Source organism: Gopherus flavomarginatus, chromosome 17 (assembly GCF_025201925.1).
Source record: "Gopherus flavomarginatus isolate rGopFla2 chromosome 17, rGopFla2.mat.asm, whole genome shotgun sequence".
In the NCBI taxonomy this organism is placed as follows: domain Eukaryota; kingdom Metazoa; phylum Chordata; order Testudines; family Testudinidae; genus Gopherus; species Gopherus flavomarginatus.
Window position 1 is genome coordinate 4,362,041 of NC_066633.1, and position 20,301 is coordinate 4,382,341.

General features: G+C 50.2%; 2 protein-coding genes across 2 annotated transcripts in view; one reads left to right on the forward strand and one right to left on the reverse strand.

Moving 5' to 3' along the window:
* TTLL11 (tubulin tyrosine ligase like 11) overlaps nt 1–20,301 on the forward strand; it is a 209,957-nt gene that overhangs the window by 36,434 nt on the left and 153,222 nt on the right. The window lies entirely within an intron of this gene.
* The window catches only part of LOC127036169 (carboxyl-terminal PDZ ligand of neuronal nitric oxide synthase protein-like), a 61,861-nt gene that overhangs the window by 17,304 nt on the left and 24,256 nt on the right, over nt 1–20,301 (reverse strand). Inside the window, exon 3 of the mRNA XM_050926834.1 lies at nt 465–557. Within this exon, the coding sequence (XP_050782791.1) occupies nt 465–557 (93 nt within the window). The remainder of the gene's footprint in view (nt 1–464; nt 558–20,301) is intronic.

Consider the following 20,301-nt stretch of genomic DNA (forward strand, 5'->3'; position numbering starts at 1 on the left):
CCTTCACTCTTGTCAGAATTTCCCACTAAGCAGCTAACGTGCCAGCTCCAGGCAGTGCAAAGCCCTCCCTCCGCCCCCTCACTCACTTCCCTGACTATCTTCACACCACATACAAAAAGCTCCTTTGTAGGAAACAAACATACTGATGTCAGCCAAATGACGCCACAACTTCACAAGAGTCAAAGAGGGACTAGACAGTAGAGCATCCTCAGTTTCCATAATTACACAGATTTTGGCAGGGATATTAAATCTCGTGCTTCAGCATTTAAACCTATCTCTAACTACTAGAGATTAGGATGAGACCTAATGTGGGAGATGGATTATCCCACATCTGGTGACTGTGTGGTTCTTACAGCTTTCTCTGAAGCAGCTGATCCTGGCCACTGTCTGACAGGACACTGGGCTTGCTGGACTTTGGGTTCTGATCCAGCCATGGCTAAGACACATTCAGTGTGAAGTCTCACCTTCTGCTTCTTGCGCAGAATTACCTTCACCCCGTCCACAGAAACGATGATGCTCACTTTCTTCTTCTTGATGTTCTTTACTTTGAATTCATACTAAGGGGAGAAGGGGAAAGAAACCCAAGTTAGAAGAGATTTCAGGTCAATAGTTAACACCTGGGATGGACTTAGACAAAACAGGCCATTTTAGCCTAAAGTGTATTTTTAAAAAATCTATTTGTTAGCCTAGTTCTAGCTAAAGGAGGAGCCATTTTGTGCCATTGAGGGGAGCATGTTCAAAAGGGTGTGTGTGTGTGTGTGTGTGTGTGTGTGTGTGTGTGTGTGTATACACACAAATTGAGCTTGACTGGGCTATTTTCAAAGCCCTCGGTTTCCCCAGCTCTTAGCGGGAGCTGAGCACTGAAAGTCTGGCCACAAATGCCATGTTCTTGAGGCCTGTGACTGGAACATGAATGTTGGCATCTACCCAAGTCAAATCTGGAACTGACAGGTAGACTCTCACTTGCGCATGATTGCCAAGCCTGAGAGACGGTGCCAGTGGAGTATGGGGGAGGGAAGCACATGGTGGATGGGTTTTGCTGATGCTAATGACTAGTTAAGTGGCAAGTGACATAAATGGGCTTTCAATGCAGGGAGAGGACACAGCACACGCAGTCTGGATAAAGTGAGGGGGAGGCACTCTCGTCAGAGAGGGGGCAGCAGCCAGAACACACTGGCGTATGGAAATTCCATTGATAGGCGTTAAAGTGCTGGCAAATCTAACCTCCATATCAAAGGGTTAACTCAGGGATTCTTGCTTGCAGGAAAAGCGAGGAACTGATGACTCCTGGCAGCTCCATTGTCCTTGGGTTTGGGCACGGCAGTGCACGGTGCAGGCGAGATCGGTTGACGTTCGGAGGGGGGATCATAGGGGCAGCAAAAATGCAGTTATCTTGGCTGTTAACTCAATCATATCCACTTAGATGGGCTCAGTACCCCTGAAACACTTCAGGCTCCTGTCTGCAGGCTCCTGCTGAACGCCACTTATTTTAAACATTGCAGGGTTTGGTTTTTAAATATTGCCCTTGACAAAAGCTAAGAAGCAACCCAAGCGATAGCGAGACTGAACATCCACCAGTGTCGTGTGCAGACACTTACATTACAGACCCAGTCCTTATGCCTCCATTCTGGGCTTCACTCTGAGCCGCTAAATATTTTTACACAGGATTTAGCTGGCCCCATGTGAACAATGGGCTCCATGCCTGGGCCAGACCCTCAGCTGCTGTAAACCAACACAGCTCCATTGAAGTCAGTGTAGCTTCAGTGATTTATGCAGCTGACGATCTGGCCATGTGCATCTATTTAAAAAAGTATTCAGGATTGACTTGGTGTAAGAATTACTGTTGCTTGACAGCAGTGAGAATAAATCCTTGTTTTAATAGTCTAATAACATAAACTCAGCTGTGACTGAGCTGGTGAAATCAGCAAGGGAGCCATTGCCTGACAGCCATAGCCCTGTAAACAGCAGCAGTGAGGCTATGAACATTAATGTTACATACACTTCAAAACTGCACAAGATACTGCAAGAGTCATGGAGACCCCGATGCAGGTGCATCTGTCTCGATCCTGGGTAGTAGCCAGACGCTGGCAATGCACTCAAAGGCAGCTCTGCTACCTCCACGGCTCTCCCATCACCAAAGCGGTCATCCCTTGCCTCCTTACCGTCCTACTCCATTTTCCTTTTAAAGGGGAAGAGATTTAAAACTTTTTTTTTAACTTTTTTTTTTTTTTTAAAAAGGCAAAGGACTCGCACCTGGTTGCTGCTAATTTGCAACCAAAAATATCAAAAGACACACAACCCGGGCCTGAGGGCTAGGATTTGTTCTTTCCCTGCATGGGGTATGGTGAGATTGCCACAGTGGGTTAGTCTGGGGACATTGTTGTTTCTGAAATTGCAAGATCAGGGTCGGTTTGTTTCTCATTTTCCTTAAAATACAGACTAGGGTGATCCCAGAAGGGTCTTTGTGGCAGTGCAGGCAGAACCAGGCCCCGGGCGGGGACACATCACGGTACCTCCTGGGCCAGCCTGCTACCCCAAGCACCTGGCTGGGCAGAAGTAGTTTCTGCAGCTGGGAGGGGCAGTCCTGGCAGGCCTAATCACTTGCTCTGTCGCCACCAGTAGAGAGGGAGTTAGCCCTCCATGGGCAGAGGGCTCATGTAGTTCTGGGCACTCTGGTGGGCCCCATGTTGCTTAGACTCAGCCCCAGTGCAGAGAGTGGCAGAGCCCCTTCCCACAGCCAGAACAAACTGCGAACAGGCTCCCAGTGGGATTCTGCAGCATATTTCATGGAATTCTAAAATAACAGGTCCTGGTTCCTGCTATTACTTTGCTAGAAGGATTCCTGGGCTGCCTTCCCCATTGTCTCCTGGTCCAGAGGGTCAGTTTTGGGCGCAAAGGGACTGTCACACTGCAGCAGCCCAGGGGCCAAGCCCAGACACAGTTGGCAGCCCTGGGATAATCTGCTCCCGGAGAATGTTGCCTCCTAACTGTGGGTCTGGGTCTAACTATGATCTACAACAGTGCTTCTCAACCAGGGGTACAGGTACCCTGGGGGTATGCAGAGCTCTTCCAGGAGGTAGATCAAGTCATCTAGAGATGTGCCCAGTTTTACAACAGGCTACGTGGAAACCACTAGCAAAGTCAGTACAAACTAAAATTTCATACGACGATTTGTTTATGCCGCTCCAGACACTGAAACGTTAAGTACGATATTTATATTCCAATAGATCTATTCCATAATTACATGGTAACAAAGAGGAAGTCAGCAATGTGTCAGTAACAGTGAGCTGTGACACCTCTGGATTTGTATGTCTGGTTGTGTAAGCAAGTTGTTTTTAAGCAGGGTGTAAGTTGGGTACATGGGACAAATCAGACCCCTGAAAGGGGGACAGTCATTTGGAAAGGCTGAGAGCCACTGATCTGCAAGAGCAGACAGGGTGGAGAAGCCAGGCAGTTCCCTTACTGAGGTGCAATGAGAACCCCTGGTGAAAACCACCTGTTCTGTGCTAGAACCTCCCCAAAGGGAGCTGCACCTGGCCAGGAAAGGCCCACGAGAAGCCTACATCTCATGGCAGGCAGGTGCAGTGGTTAGAGCATTAGCTGGGAGTGGGGATCCCAGGTTCAATGGCCTGCTCTGCCACAGATCCCCTTTATCACGCAGAGGCTGTCACTTGCCAGGCGAAGTCCCTTAACGAGTGTGAGGTGCTCAGATGGGGCCAGCGAAACACCTTCACTGGAGTGTGGACACCTTGCATTACATGTGCATGTGGCACCTAGGTTCACATATGGCTCCAAGCAGTGACGTCTCTGAGCACCTATTGCAGAAAAGGAGCCTCCGAAACCCATTACACACCACATCAGCCTTGCAGCCAGAAACATTAGGTGGCCTTCCTGTCTATCAGGTGTCTGTGCTGCTGATAAAATTCCAGCACTTTAGACTGTTTATGGCAGGCAAACCCCAGATAAGCTGTACCCTTTTGATCTCTCCATGCATTATTACTCTGAGACAAGCTGTTTAAAAATCTAGCTGTCGCGCCATAGCGTGCGAAGCAGGAGTTAAACGTACAGGACAGGCGTTTGTGTTTAAATGGAGGAGTGAACGTTAATGGTCACAGAGGTGAGGGACAAAAGCCCTGGCGTGAGTCGTAATTCTGGCAGCAAAGTCCTGTTCAGACTTCACTCACTGGACCCAGGTTTGGCTCTCTGGCTGTGGATCTACCATGTGTTGGCATATGTGTTAGCTAGTACCAGTTTCCTCACACTGGCTGTGTCCATTCCTGTTCCCACCTGGCTCCGGCCTTCCCGCTGGATCACCTCTAACGGGCTAATGCACAATGTACCTCTCGCACAGGGGAGGCGACAGGTCTCCAGCGACAGGCAGGATGCAGCAGAGCAGGGAAGCAGCATTAGTAATTAAAACACATTGGACCTTGAAGTGCATCTCCTAGGAGTGAACCCAGGAGGCATTAGGCTGGCACTGCCATTTTGGGCCACTTTGCATTCAGAGTAGCTATGTCAGCTGGGCAAGAGAGATCAGACTGCAAAGGGCACACCAAGGAGAGGTCATTACTATCCCATTAAAAAGCCATGCAGCAGCTCTTGTCAATGCTTCTCTTTCAATCTCTGAGCACAAGTGGCAGATGGGATCCAATTGCAGAGTCATTTCATCACTTCCTTTCTAGTAAGAATCAATGGGGTTATATTTTAAACCCTTTATATTTTTTATCTGGAGGAAAAAGCAAATGCAAAAAAATCCCCAACCGGGACTCAAATGAGTACGTTTTATAACCTAGCAAAGAGGAAATGCTTAGTGTGTAAACTAACCGAGAAGAATGCAGATGGTTCATTGGTTAGCCTTACAGTGGCTTCTAAGAAAGGAGTCGATGTTCCTTGCATTTTTTTTATTTTATCGAATCAATTTCTGTTTCCTCTCCTACCCCTCAAATTTGCCAGTGGTACCAAGGATCAAATTCTATTCAGCAAGTTTCTTTGCTGATTTCCAGATTTCAGTAGTTAGTCCTTTGATGATTGTGCAGGGTGGGGGTAGAAATACCTTTGGATATTAATGATTCTGAAGATGCCCCTAGGTTTGGCAGATTCAAGGGGGAGACTGCACAGGCAAAGGTCTGTCTGATCTAAAGAACCTACATACAGTGCTTCAAAGAAGAGGCAATGCCTCTTTCCGGCCTGCTTTCTTGTAAGGTAGCAGCTAAATTTTATTCTATTTAGAGACAGTCAAACCTGCCTGACCTGGAATACACTCTGTAACTGCTTTAAATCCCTGTGTGCAACTCCTTGCTTTGCATAAGGACCTGCACACTCTTGGTCTGTAATATTAACTTACGAAGAGCTAAAAGCTGTACGAGCAAAAAATGTTAATGGAGCCATGTAATGCATATTTCATCTGCTAATTCCACTCAAGTAGATATAAATTACATATGCAGTTACTGGCTTCCATCTGCTGATGAAATAGGCTGGTTAATGCACATTTGAAATCACTTGCAGTAGCCAGAGCTAGGAACAACTTGCATGTATGGAGAATTATTCGAGAAAGCAATTCTTAATGTGCCTTAATTACTCCAGGTATTGGGGCCTTTATTATGTAAATGAAAAACCATGGTAAAATGGAAAGGTTTGTGGGTCTTTGAATAAGTCTCTGCGAGATGCAGCCTCTGGGGTTAGTAAAGAGCAGCCAGAAGAGAACCCCCAGAGCCAGGAATGGCCAGGATCATTGACATAACACCTGAGGTTTTGTCATCATGTCACATCTGTTGCATTAAGAGAAAAATGTTTCTGAAGCAGAGATGCCTGGGCTCTTTGGAGCAGGAATACACAAGAGCCTGAAAATGCCTCTCCACAGAGACCAGATCATAGCACTTGTTCTGAGCCAGAAACTCTAGCATTTTCTGAATGATCGGTCAAAGGTACAGCAATCGTGACTGTCTCTCTCATTCACTGTCAGTTACAAGGACTGCAAGTGGCTGTGCTCTGCACCTCAATTTGAGAGAATTGCAACTCCCCGTCTGACCAATTTCATAGCAAAAAATCCAAATGTTGTACAAACTCCATATTATCATTTACAGGGTGGTAACCCCAAAAGGCCCAATCAGGAATGCTGTGCTGGGCCCTGCACCAGAGGTCAGGCAAGGGCCTTACCCCAAAGAGTTTATAATCTTATCTCATACAATCACTTCCACTGTGTTGTAGCATCCTTTGAAAGGAGCACAGAACAGTTCAGGAAAGAAGTCTAGAAGAACCCTCTGTCCAGATAACACTGCAGAGGAGTCTACGGAGGCAGGCTGCAATTATCCAGATTGTAATGGGGGAAAAAAATGCCACAGGATTTTTAATATGACCAGGACCTCCATTTTAGGTGTCAGGTGAAAGACAGTATTTCCAGCTGTGGTGTCCCACTGACACTAAAGAGGGGAATGGTTTGGATATAAGATTACAGCTGAGCAAAATCCTCCCACCCCCCACCCCGTTGAATAACCAGGATTTTCCTGTGGGATTTCCTATCCCAACAGCAGCAGGACTGCTCTTATCTAGCTCCTAGAGATCAAGATCCCAACTGAGGCCGGTCTAGCTGCAGATTTAGCTTTTGAAGAACTGGGGTGCAGGGAGCTAGAATGTAAATTTAAAGTTAAATACCGTGGTGTGTGTCCACTACTTCTCAACCATAAATGTGCTGTTTCTGGACCCTTATATTCTAGAGAAATAAATAGCTCCACCTCCTTCCTCAAAACACACCTTACTAGAGATTTCAGGTGAAGTAACAGACTCAGGAAGTATATGGAACTCTGAGCAATTCTGCTCTACTGACAGAACGGGTAGTCCCAGTATCCCACTTGCATGGCTTGTGGGACATCTATTCCATGCCTCCACTCCTAAACTGGATGCAGCAAGTAGCTTATCTATGCAACCTAATGAGGTACCTTTCCCTCCCGCAGCAACTGCAGGCTGGAGCTTCTGAAGTGGGGGGAGTGGCTCTGTAAGCATTAATAATGCAGGGAGAGTGAATATTTTAAATGTATGGAACATTACTTGTTTCAAACCAAATTTGCCTCTCTCACACATGGAGGCCATGTTCGCGCTCTCTTTATTCATCTCAGTATTGCTATTAGAAGCGCCGACCTTTGAAAGTGATGTGATTAGAAAATTAAACTCTACTTTTTTATTCTTAAATATCCCATGAGTTTCCCTCTCAGCCTCAGAGTATTACCAGTGCACCAGACCTGCCATGGGGTGCAGGGGGTGCGGAGGGTGGGGGGGAAGGGCTTTGGCTCTTCCCCTGTCACAGCATACGACCGTCCCAGCCCCGTGTACTGCGAGCAGCCGCCAGAGAGGTCAAACATTTGCAGGAAGTTGGCATGTTTGAATGCAGCTGAGCACAGGCTGGGCCTGTGCTCCCGGTAACTGGGCAACGTGTAAACAATACTACACAGATCGCTGCTGATTAGACTGTCGGACCTCCTGTCCAGTGGAAAAATGAGGATTTATGATCCTTGGAAACATAAAAGTGGCCACTGGAAAGCAGAAAACGAGCAGGGAATACACTGGACAAGGTTGGCAAAATATCCTGAATACGCTTTTTTTCTAATTTAAGTTGGCCCATTCCACTATCTGACTTATCACAGAGCCTGGGGTTCATTCCCCACACAAAGCTCTCTGGCAGACCTACCCCTGCTTTGCCTGGATAACTGCCCCCCTAGCTGCCCTCTGTCCCCTCGCAGGCCTCTCAGAAGGCACGAACCGGGCGTCAGGCTTTGTGCCTTTACCGCTTCTGGGGTGGAATTTCACAATCCTCCTGTTCTCACACCAGGCCCCAGGTATCCACCATGCTTACCCTGCAGGGCTGACTGGGTTCGGACACCTGGGGTTCTCTGCATCAGCCATCTATGACTAATGACAAATACTGTGATCAGACAGCCTTCTCCAACCATGCATGTCTGTCTTCCCTGAAGGCCTATCATCCTGTGATGGCAATCTAATCAAGCCTAGCTTCTCCAGAGCACCCCAATGGGGCGCTGGATCTCAGTCTCATTTCCCATGAGTACGCAACCTCTCTTCAGAGGGACCCCATAAATCCTGCCACAGTTCCTTTGTTCCTCCACGTTCCAGGCCTTTTCCTGTCCTGGCCAGAACTAGTTCTGTAGGCTGACTGGAGAGGAGGTAAAACTATCAAAGCTAATAGTTCTGGCATTGTCCTTAACAACTCCTCAGTGTCTGCTGAGAGGTGACTATCATGAGCCATTCTTTTCCTTCCTGTCTGTTTCCCAGCCAGCCCTCTGCTGAGTTAACCCCATCTACCATAAACATCCCAATAAACAGACAACATACAGTATTAACAAATTATTGCAGAGCACGTCCAAATCCATATGGGGAGAACAAACAGGAGCCTCTTGCCCCCCTTAAGGAAGGTCTGTAATTCCTCTGCACTTCTTGCTAGTTCAATGGAAGCAGCCGGTCTTACAAATAGCCTTTTGCTCTGTGCAGTCAGCTCCTGGAAATAAGTTGTGTGGGCAGACGAGCAGCAGGCGGCTGGGTTTCTGGGTCAGGCGTGAGATCCCCACGTGCCGTATCTCCAGCCCCTTTACCGGGGATTCCACTTCCAACCAAAATTCACAGCTAGGCTTGGACCCACTAAAAGCCTCATGTTTATGCCCAGAACAAGCCCAGCGTGGGCAGAAGCTTCACCCACCACAGCCCTGGTCTGCTGGGACTCGCTCTGGGGCCTTGGCGTCTCCAGCTTTCCCACTGCTGCTAATATCAGGAGGGGCATTTCAACCTGTGTCACCTAGAGCTGGCCAGAGCCAGAATCCTGCCAACGCTGACACTAGGCGAGCAGCTGTAGTGTTAGTTAGAGCAATGGTGTGGGAGCCTGAGCGCAGGAGTGAGAGGGAATCTGGACTCCGAGCCCAGAAATTCTCCGGCCCGTGTCACCCACGGGTCTGAGGGCTTGGCTACACTCGAAACTTCAAAGCGCTGCTGCGGGAGCGCTGCCACGGCAGCGCTTTGAAATGCGAGTGTGGTCGCGGCACCAGCGCTGGGAGAGAGCTCTCTCAGCGCTGCACGTACTCCACCTCCTCATGGGGATTAGCCTGCAGCGCTAGGAGCCGCGCTCCCAGCGCTGGGGCACTGTTTACACTGGTGCTTTACAGCGCTGTATCTTGCAGCGCTCGGGGGGGGGGTGTTTTTTTCACACCCCTGAGTGAGAAAGTTGCAGTGCTGTAAAGCGCCAGTGTAGCCAAGGCCTCAGAGCTCTTTAAATAGGCGGCTTCACAATGCTTCTGTGAGGTAGGCAGCGGTTACCCCCTTTGAGAGACGGGGAAATAGAAGCATAGACAGATCCAGAGCTGGTCAGTGGAAGTAACAGCAAGACAGTTAAACAGCTGGGAAGGGAACCCAGGAAATGTGAGTTCCAGTCCCTTGCTCGAGCCAGCAGCCAGCCCTCCACCCGTAGCCTCACTGCCAAACCCGTCACCAAGGTGCTGAGCAGAGTCTCTTTGCAGATGTCCGTCCACAAGGAACTGGACTGCGAGCACCAGCTCTTTTCACATGGGCTATGAACTGATACCCATGGGTATCTGAGCAGGTGAGAGAAGTGAGAGCCTTTGCAGCCCATTACTCATTCACAAGCCATCCAATCCTGCACAACTTGTGTTTATTATGGCCAAAGGGACATCCTATTGCATGGAAACATATGTGAGGAGGAGACTGGCTTGCAGCACCTATAATCACTGTGGCGCACTGGAGAGTTAAATTAATGATTACTGGACTGGAGTGTGTTACCTGCGAACCCAAAGCTGCAAGCAACACTGCAGACTGGGCTTGCCCGATTCACTTTGAGGGGCCCAGTGTTGCAAAACCCTGGGATTAAGCCAGTAGAACATTTTGCCTTTCCTAAAGCCTCCAGCATGGCATTCCCCAACAATATTGTGTTTCCAATTGATCTGACTCTCAGGTTTTCTTGGCCCTGAGCCCAATGACCCTTAAATGAGCAGGTCATGTTGGCCTGGCGTAGGCAGTTCATGTGCTCAGCTTGTAAATGCAGCTCTGAGACCAGCTTCTTGAAAGATGCCTGTAAAAGGAAGCAACAGCTCAGTACAGCTTCTCTTAATTCAGCCTTTTGCCAGAACAGACCGACCCCCTCCCTCGCTATACAATTCTGGAAGCCACAAGCACAGTTTGTGGACAGCAGGAGGTCAAGTTGTGGACAAGGCCTTTCCAGAATACACGCCCTCCTCCTTTCACCAAACTGCACTGCCAGCTGGTTTCAGCCCAAATATCTAAAGGAACCTCCAAAATCCATTCCAGAAAACATCGTCCCGTGTTACTGCCAAAGCCTTCCCATTGGCTAGTGCCTAAGTGAGGCTTTAGGTCTGAAAACAGATCCCACGGGAACACTGCAGGAAAGGGGCCTGCTCTGCACAGCTCAGCAGAATCCCTCCAAGATCCTGAGCATCTCCTGCTTTCACACACACACCACCTCAGAATCCAAAAGCAACCGGAAAGTGACTGAGCCAAATACTTCCTGCTGAAACAGAGGTTTTCCGTCATTTGCAAACACAGATCCTCACAGCACCTCTTTGAGACAGGGAAACGTTACCCCATTTTACAGTTTTGGAAACCACAACACAGTGGCTTGCCAAGGGCCCCCTTAGCAAGTCATGGCAGAGCTGGGACTAGGAGTTGGGAGTTTCTGGCTCCTGCTCATGTGTTTAGGATCACATTGCTCTCTTGCACAGCATGTGCAAACTTGCTATTCCCCAGAAGAGTCCCATCCTCCAATGTCTGTCATTTAATTACATTAACGATTCCCTGTGATGTCCAATGCCCAGCTCCCTGGGGTAATCAGGGCTGCATGGCATGGCATCTCAATTGATGTGTGCCCTACCTAAGGGCCCATGCAATCTGGAGAGAGGCTAAGCTGCTCCTTACAGGGAGGAAGGAAAAGCCAGTGGGTCAGATATTTCAGATTAAATTAAAAGCAGGAGATCCACTCCCCTGGGGTGGAGTTCAGGCTGTTAGTAAAGGTTTACCTGATGCTCCTGGGAGAGGAGGGTTGGGGATTGTCAATCATTTACATTTCATGGCAAGGAAAAACTGATGGAGGATTTTTAAAAAGGGGGCTGAAGTAACTGGAGATAGCCAGGCCAGATGAACTGCGACAGCCTGTGCTTGAGTTCAGTCTTTAAGCATCTGAAAGGCAACAATTATTTCTCCTTTAAAGAACGTTCTTCCCCGCCCTCGACAGTCTCCTGGAAAAGGCAAAGAGTGTAGGCAAACAGTTTGGGAAAACAGGAGGAGGTCCTGCCCTGGACTGAGGGGGTTAATAGCGAGGCATGGTGATGAGCTCTCTGGTTGCAGCAGGGGTGGGGTGTCAGTCTGACCTAGAGGGGTCAGGAAAGAGAACTATTTCCAGGCACATGAGAACTTCCTTTCATCTCTGTAACAAGGCTGGGGGGAGCCTACCTGTCTGGGCTATGAAGAGCATTCAGATGGGCACACACTGCAAACTCTAGGGTGACCAGATGTCCCGATTTTATAGGGACAGTCCTGATTTTTGGGTCTTTTTCTTATATAGGCGCCTATTATCCCCTACCCCATCCCAATTTTTCACATTTGCTGTCTGGTCACCCTAGCAAACTTTCTTTTGATCTGGTGCTCTGTCTTCAGTAGATCTGGTGTTAAGAAAACTCCTGCCCTCTGGGTGTTTCACACAAACAGCCTCCACCTGGAAGGGGGGATAGCGAAGGCAAAAGGTGTGGCTAGCGCCCAAACCCTTGCTTCGTGTCGGACCAAAGAACATGGGCAGTGGGTGCTCCCAGTGCAGGGAGCGGCCAAGGGCACACAAGGGCGGGGGGACAGCTCTGATTGGAGGTTTCCGTTCCTAACGACATGTGCTGTTTGGGAACAAAACCCCTTCACCCGCGTTAGAAAGGATCAGGATAAAAGCAGCCTTTTCCTGGCTGCCTCGTTGCCAAAGAGATTCAGCAGCTCTGTCCCCCAGCGACCCGAGCGGCCACACAGCCCAGTGCAAGGTGACATCATCTACCCTTTGGGGCTTCTCCAACAAAGGCACCATTATGTGACTGTCACTCCAGGAACCCCCAGGCCTGCCCAGGTTTAACAAGGAGCTTCCCCACACCGAGCTGCTCTGTTGCTGGGGTGGGCCAGGCCCAATTCACCAGGGCAGCCCAGCGCCACTCACTCACTGAAAGGGAACAAGGGCACCTATCCTAGCTGCCTTTCCTCTCGCTGGGGACAGCCAGGCCGAAGGCAGGAGGTGAAAGCCAATGAGCCTGTCACCTCTAGAGTCCCAGTTCAATCCAGCCCAGGGCCTGAAAGTTACCCTCCAGTAGCCGGTGAGTGAATCTGGCCTATGTCTAGTTCCCAGTGGACACGTGCCTATCCCAGAACCACCCCTTTCCTGGCTTCCCAGATGAGATGGCCACAGTGTGACGGGCTCACAGAGACTCAACTACCCTCTGCCCACAAAAGAGCATCCTGACCGAGTCAGGAGGGAGGCTTGTGGTGGGGAAACTGCCTCCTGCGGTCAGCACTGTGCCTGCTCAGGGGATGAAGAGAGGCCTTCGTGCTCCAGGGCCATCCGCATGGGACCTTTCACCAGGACAGGGCTGGCAGTGAGAGACGAGTATTGGGAGGAGGGTTCAGGGAGCCTGGTGAGGCTGCTACAACGTCGATACTCGCCCTACCCAGTGCATGCACGTTGGGTGGGTTGGAGAGCAGGGCTGCAAAGGCGGCGTTAGCTGGCATCTCATAGATTGTCCTGTGGTGCCTGAGCAGCATGTGGATCACTTGGCATCTTCTGCATCAAAGCAGAACAGGCTAGTTCTCTGCCAAACGTGAACTCTGCAGCTTCTCCTGTGGGTAGAGAATCCACGCTGGCCCGGTACATGTGTAGCAATCTCTATGTTCCAGACAGATGAAGAGTGCAGAAGGACTGGAGTCAGGAAACACCACTCTGCTCTCTCTCTACTGGAATTAGACTTTCAGTCTCTTGCACTGTGCCCCATCGGTCAAACACCAGACCTGGCTGGCTGTCATTACAGTCTGAGTACCAAGTTGTTCCAGATTTATATACTGCACCCGCTTCCGCGGATTCACAAGGCCTGCTGCTTTCAGCGAGTGGTTTGTGTGGACTCACGCCCCCAGGAGAGCTGTTCAGAGGCTGCACAGTGGACGGGGCAGCCAGGAGCATTCATTAATACTTGTACTGAGGTTGTGGCTCGAGGCCCCAGTCAGGGATCCGGCCCCACTCTAGTGCACATACACAAGTGGAGACTGTCCCTGTCTCAAAGAGCTGATACCCTCTAAAGACACAGCAAGAGATGCTAATCTGAGGAGAAGCAGATCAGGTTCACCTGACCCAGCCCCTTGAACAGATGCTGCCGTTTGTAGGCTGGGATGCCAGCCTGTCCTGGTGTTTTTCTGTGAACAGGGATCCAACGGAGCCCAGACAGGGAGAACGGCTCATCCCCATGGAGCTTTCTGGACACGGGGCACTTCACGCTCTCGCTACCCTTTCGGCCTGCTGCGTCTCCTTTGGCACCGCGCGTTGCACAAATGGTGAGACGTCGGGTTTGACACTCTTGCAACTTTAACCCTAAATGTTCAAACACAAAAGCCTAAACGATACGAATATGCCCGATTCCCCTCCCACAGGATGGGACAGTTCCATGGCAAAGCTCAGGCAACCGGGCCACGCTCATCACTGGCACACATGGGAGGAGGATGGGCTTGTGGTTAGGGCACTGCATTACAAGTTGGGGGCTCTAGCCTCCCTGGGTGTCCTTGGGCAAGTCCCCTGATCTCTCTGGGGCTCAGTTCCCCATCTTAAGAGTGAGGATAACTCTTGGTTTTTGTAGCAGGGTGGACCCCTGCTCCTGCTCTGAAGGGGTAAAAACAGCCCTGGCAGGGGGCTGTGGCTGGGAGCTACTAAGCTGGGCTGATTGGGAAGTGGCTGCAGCTGGGCCATGCCCCAGTCAGGCCACAGCTGGCCTGCATAAAGAGGCTGGGAGCCAGGCGCTCAGAAGTCTCCCTCTGCCTGTAGAGGAGAAGGGCCTGGCTGCAGGGCACTAGAGACAAAGTACCTGAGTGAAGGGCGCGGGAAGCTCCAGCCTGGAAAGCGCAGCCCAGGGGTAGGCCAAGGCAGCAGGTCCAAACCTTGCCGGTGATGAGTGGCTGATACTGCAGTCTGCCCTAGGGCATGGGGCTAGACAATGACTGAGGCAAGGTGGGGATAGAGGGTGGGGGTTTCCCAGGGAGGAGAGACCATGAAAGAAAGGGGTTACTGCCAGGAGGCAGCGCCCCATGTAAAAGGGCACCGGGTCCAAGGAGGGACACGGGGGCCAGAGGACAAGCGGATCACCAGCCTGCAGGGGGCGCTCTGGAGCTGGAACGAGCTAATTCCCAGGAGTCACCAGCAGGAGGCGCTGCAGGGGTGAGTGCTGTGTGTTCGTACAGTGCCGCTGGCCCCGGGTTCCTGTTACTCCTTCCAAAGTGCCCTCTGTCCAGTCAGTTCCTCTGCCCTCTCACACTGTGCCCTACAAGCCCAGCCACAGGGTGACACACTGGGCAAGATGGGTGAGCCTTGGGGAGGCTCCTGGCTGAATTCCTCACTGGCCAGTACAATGGCTACGCTTGGCAGCTGCTCCCTCTGGCAGCAGAGAGGATCTGTGGCTTGCACACGGGAAAGGGAGGCGGGAGGGAAGGACACAGCGGTGATTAATGGGACTGTGTCATCCCCAGCCCTGAGGGAGACAGAGTCTATTGCTTGTACATGATACGACTTGTTTGGAAAGACAGAATATAAATTAAGAGATGTTTTTAATTCTTCTCTGGCTCTTCACAGGAACGTTTACGTCATTGATCCTGCAGAGAGGCGTGTCGTTATTTAGACTTTAAGCAGTCAGTATTAATGTGGGAGTGGGCAGGGCCTTGCCACGTCTGCTCCTATCTGGATGCCTTCAGGGATTGCGACTGCAGCAGTGTATGAGTGGAGGGTGGCTGAGGCCGAGCTCATTACGCTCGGGGGTATTTAATGAGCACAGTGACACAGACGCAGTGAGAATTCCTGATGCAATGGTTCTGAGGGAGGGCGGGCGCTGGGATTTCAGGACACTAAATAATGCAGCACTTCCCTGTACATTTATGTAATGGCGCTATTTTAGGCCATATATTCAAAATGAGAACTCACAACTTTTATTCCTCTGGCAAACCAGAGAGGAAGCTCTGAGCTTGTGCTCTCCAGGCAGGACTGAGTGTGACAGGTCGGAGGTATGCAGAGTCACCGGGCTACATGACAGACTCCATCCGACCCAGGTGCCAGCAGGCCAATGTGACTGTTGCTGTAAAAGGCGCGAGATAGAGAGTGACACTAAAGAATGTGCAAGCCTGAGAGGCCGTGGCCTTTCTGATCAGATCAGGAGCTTAGCTGCCATGGGACTACACCCTGCTTTCACAGGGGAACATAGTGCATCCTCTAAGACTTCTTTCCCAGATCTAACTCCTAGGATGCTCGGAGGTCCCTATGTAACTGGGCGGTCAGGGACCTGGGGCCAGCCAGCCCTGTGGTTATGCAGAGTCCCTTTCAGAACAGGCCTGTTAGAGGTGCTCATCAGATCCAGCTGGGAAGGGTTCAGGTGATTGTCTAATGAGCCCTGATTCCTATTCAAGGCTGAAAGAGCTCAGCTGCTGTAGAGAGATACAGGGAGCAGGTGGTCTCTCTCAGTAAGTGGCTGCTACAGCGAGAATGGAAGACCCTGGGCAGGAGGAATGACTGGGCTTGTGTGTGGAATGGCTTTATTGTGAACAAATAAAGCTGAAGCCCTAAGATAAAATGGCCTGACTCTGGCTGTGGTGTCCCGCCTTCACAGGCTGAGGGCCCAGGCTGCCAGCACCCCCTCCACACCGCTGCAACCTCCTTCTTGCAGCATGTGAATTCAGTGTGCTGGAGAAGGTCTGTGCTGAGTATTTCCAATTCCAGATCCACTAGGAGCAAAGCTATTTACCCAAAGGAAAAGCAGAGCCTGGCTTGTTTGCTCTGCTCATGCTCCTACCACCTTAAGAACAAACCCACTTCTTTCTGAAGCTCTTCAGGGCAAGGACATGGCATGGCTTTTTATTTGCTCTGAAGTGCCTTGTGCGGGTTGGGTGCTAGATGAAGTTGTGCAGGCATGGACATCTCACGGTTTTCAGCTGTAGCTGGGGTGAATTTCTGCATTAGCAGTCGGCAGGTCTGTGGCTTCTCTCTGCTTTGCTGTGCTTGTGGGAAGAGAATCCTGTCTCTGAAGATGATGTGACCCTTGATGCTTTCACCAGAGAGTGGAATATGAAAGAAGTTTTGGGGCAATACCGCATAAGAAGCCTAAGTCCTTCTTTCACAGGTGCCTGTTCCTGAGCTGTAAGTTCTACTATGATCTCATCCTAGGACTAGTTTATCACAGACATCACCCACCCCCACCAGAAATCCCATTGCAATGACAGTAGAGAGCAAAGGAGGCAAGACGTGAAATATGACGGCATGGAGCTTGCCAGGTTTTAGGCCTGGTGGGGCCGTGTTCTCATGTGGACTCAGGAACCCTGAGAGCACAAGATAGAACAATCTCCAGAAATAAATGCTATAGGCCCAGGGACTCCAGCAGCATGTCTGTCACTGCTCTGCCAGCACACTGTGCATAGGGAACAAGAACCCTTAGCCAGCAACACACAGACAGGAGACCCTCAGCAAGAGAGAAGCATCTCTTTCTCGGCATACATGATACACTGCCAAAGGGCTGGAAGGGCAAAATGTATACAGATAGAAACACTCGTCCATCCTAACAGAGGGCAATGCCATATGGCCTTGATTCGGGTCTCGTGCTGGTGTAAGCAAAATCCGATTCAGGCCCGTGTTTACAAACTGCTAAAGCCTGCAAGTCTGAACTCCTGACTTCCCCATCCCCATATTGCAGACTAAAGATTTTCTGAGAAGTATCTGCATTCTGAGATACGCTCATCCTATGTTTCTAGGCTTTTGTTCAGCCCCTCTTACCTCCTATATTAAGTTCCATTCAGCTACCGCCTCCCCACGTCCCTTCCCCCCACAGCAGTATTTGTTACGTGCATCTACAAGTGGGGAGAAGTGGAGGAACAAAGTACCGCAGCCATCGGAAGCGCTGGTTGGGCGGGACGGATAACCAGCCTGCGTTACATTCTGGAAAAAGCTGTGTTTGGCTAGAGTGGTTTAACACAATTAATCTGACATTAATTAGCTCCCGGGAGGAGAAGATATAAGCCCCAGGGGGCTTCCCACTCTCAGAACAGCGGAAGTTGCACATTTCTTCCCCGTATGGAAGGGGAGGTGGCGAGGCAAGGAAGTTGGCACAAGGGAGCGAGATACAACACAGCCCAGCTAACTCAAGGAGTTTCCTTCTACAAGCCAGCCTGGGCTCAGTCTCCATGGGGGGTGACATGGCAAGAAGGTCAGTGCCCTCCTCTCCCACTCTCAAGCTCTTTTCTCTAAGGAAACAGTTGATTCCAGTAAATGAAATCTGAAGGCAGGAGTCCTAGAGGAGGGAGGAGCCAGGGGAACCAGTGGCTTGGCTAGCTGCCAGACACATCAAACTAAGCTCCCAGGAGCTGAGCAGTGTAGCCACGTTTAGGCACAAAAATAGTTAGAAAAAGAAACAGTCAGAAACAATAAAACAAGGTCGCTCAAGTTCCCCAAGCGACAGAGCTTCAGCCTGCAAACTGCCAAGCGTCCACACCCAGCGCTCCAACTGCAAGCAAAACACATTACTCAGCCTGCGATGCAGAATGCAATGAAGACTAACAAGGCCACCGGGGCAGGTTTGAAGCCAGGCGAAGGCATCTGTCTCTCTGCCTCCAAGCAGAGGGTTGGTGGAGATAACTCAGAGGAGAGCAGGTTAGCACTGAAGAGCCTGACTCCATCTACAGTCATAACCCAGCATTCAACTGACAGATACAATCAGCAAGGTGCTGAGGCACTCGACACATGACAATGTTCACACTGAGTTTCATGCCCCGTTGGCTCTGTGCTTCATTCTCTGATTTCATGGCAGAGTGCCCTCTGCTAACTCCAACCCTGGGTACAGCTGAACTGTTCAATTCCTGAGCCAGCAGCCTTCGCAAACAAACCCAACACCCACCTGGCCTCAGTCAGATCAGGGCTGGTGCACCTTGACACAGAACTATTTCATTTATTCCCAGGCAAGAGAACCATCTTCAGCTGCTTTTAACACTGTCAATCTGTATCCGTTACGTAAGAGTATTTCCACTGGAGAGAACACTTACCACAACCTTAGAAGGCCTGGAAAGTCAAACTTAGCGATGGCCCCCAGCATTGCAAAGGATGGAAATGCCCACGGGTGTGCACATCTTTCGATACTGATGGTGCAACAAATCAGATCGGGCCACTGGCTCCCAGCACTGCCAGATGGAGTTCAGCAGCTTTACCAGAGTCCCTCGAATGCCCGCATTACAATGCCCTTCCTTTAGCAAATAGCTGGTTCCCTTTGCCCCAGCTTGCTGCTAGGTGCCAGCTCCTCAGCACAATAAGCAGAGGGCCAGACTGGTAAAAGCACCCAGCAACTCCCATTGACATTAGTGGGAGGTAAGCACCTAGTGGGATTTTCAAAACTGCCTGCCTAAATACCTTGAAAAATCTGGCCCAGAGTTCCTCCTATCATTTCTTACAGGGAGACAAAGTTGACGATGCTAATGGCCTGTGACGGCAGCATGTCCAGTTACCCACGAATACTTAACTTTACAGGGTGCTTCCCTGCCACAGGACTGTGGCGCCTCACAACGTGGGCTGCAGGGACTAGCCCGAGACTGGTGCTCCCCGGCAGCGGCAGCAACATGAAGTGGAGGGCGTGCCCAGTGCCCCTTAGCTGTGGTGAGGTGTTCCCAACCTCACAGCAGAAGTCCCCAGCTACCCAACATCCCTCCTCCACTACAGAGCGTCTTCCACTGAGGATGCAGAGGGTACAATTTAGCCCTACAAATCTCACCGCTCTCTCACCCCATGACAAAAAAGACAGACATTTATTTTTAGAAGGTTTCTCCTGAAGCCAACAGCTACAATACAACAAAGCCATAGCTGGCTTGGCTGGCAGCTCTGGAAGCCCAGCAACAGAGTTCAGCTCGGTCCCCTGGCTGCATTTTATATCCAGCCCTGCAGACAGAGCAACGATATAGAGATCCCCTAGGATTATGGCACAGTTTGCAATGTGGGTCAGCCCAGTTCTCTACGTGGCTGGTAGTTAGTCACCAACGGTGATGGAATGAGAAAAGGGGGGCGGGGAAGTGACTCAGGTGTTCTGAAAACAGCCAAGCAGTTGCCAATTAGTCCAAAGAGCCCAGCTGGCCTAAGGAAAGGCTATTTAGAGTGTCTAATAATCATAGCAGAAGAGGAAGAAAACTAATTTAAAGCCTTTTAAGACTCGATGCTCCCCTGCCAAAGCATTCCCCTCCTCCAGGGATCCATTAAGAATTTTTATTGTGTAGATTTATCACAGAGTTATTTGGTCAAACATGAAGTAGCTTGTCAGATGATTATGTTAAGCAGCATGGATTCCATTTGCCTTCAGGCCTCATTTAGTACCGAGTGAAAGCCAAGTGAAGAATGGAAGTGTGGAACAAAGCCTTTGTTGGCGAGTCACATATTTTGTTAACCCCCAGACGGCTTTGTGGCCCCAGAGAACCCCCCAGAACTAACCGGGCCCTGTAAAGTATAAGGGAGTCGGGTGCCATGGTGCCAGGTGAGGTATAGGAGCCTAAACAGAAACCAGCACAACCTCTGGGATAGGGACTGGCTTTGCACAGCACCTAGCATGGCGGGGTTGAGAGCCACGACTGGGGCTCAAAGGTACCACAGATTTACAAAGAACAACAGTAACTCATCTATAAAGGCCCCCATCCCCACAGCATCAGGACTAGCACTTCCCATGTGTAGGGAGAAGAGCCAATGTGACTTTAACAGACAGCAAGGGAGGGGGTATCTAGGCAGTAGTTTGCACTAAGACTAGTAGCTGATCTAGAGAAGCAAGAATTTCATGCTGAGTGCAGGAAAAAAACCCACAATGAAAATTCCCCCTTCATTTCTATAAGCTTCACCATAGAGGCAGGTTTAAGTTTGTGTGTTTTCATGGGCCATTCTATTTTGTTCCTGTCTCTGGATCGCGTCAAGTTGCTGTGGTGATAACATGCCTTGGGCAACAATTCTTACAGAAAAACCAGCTAATAAGCTCAGATCTGGTCTACAAGCAAGGG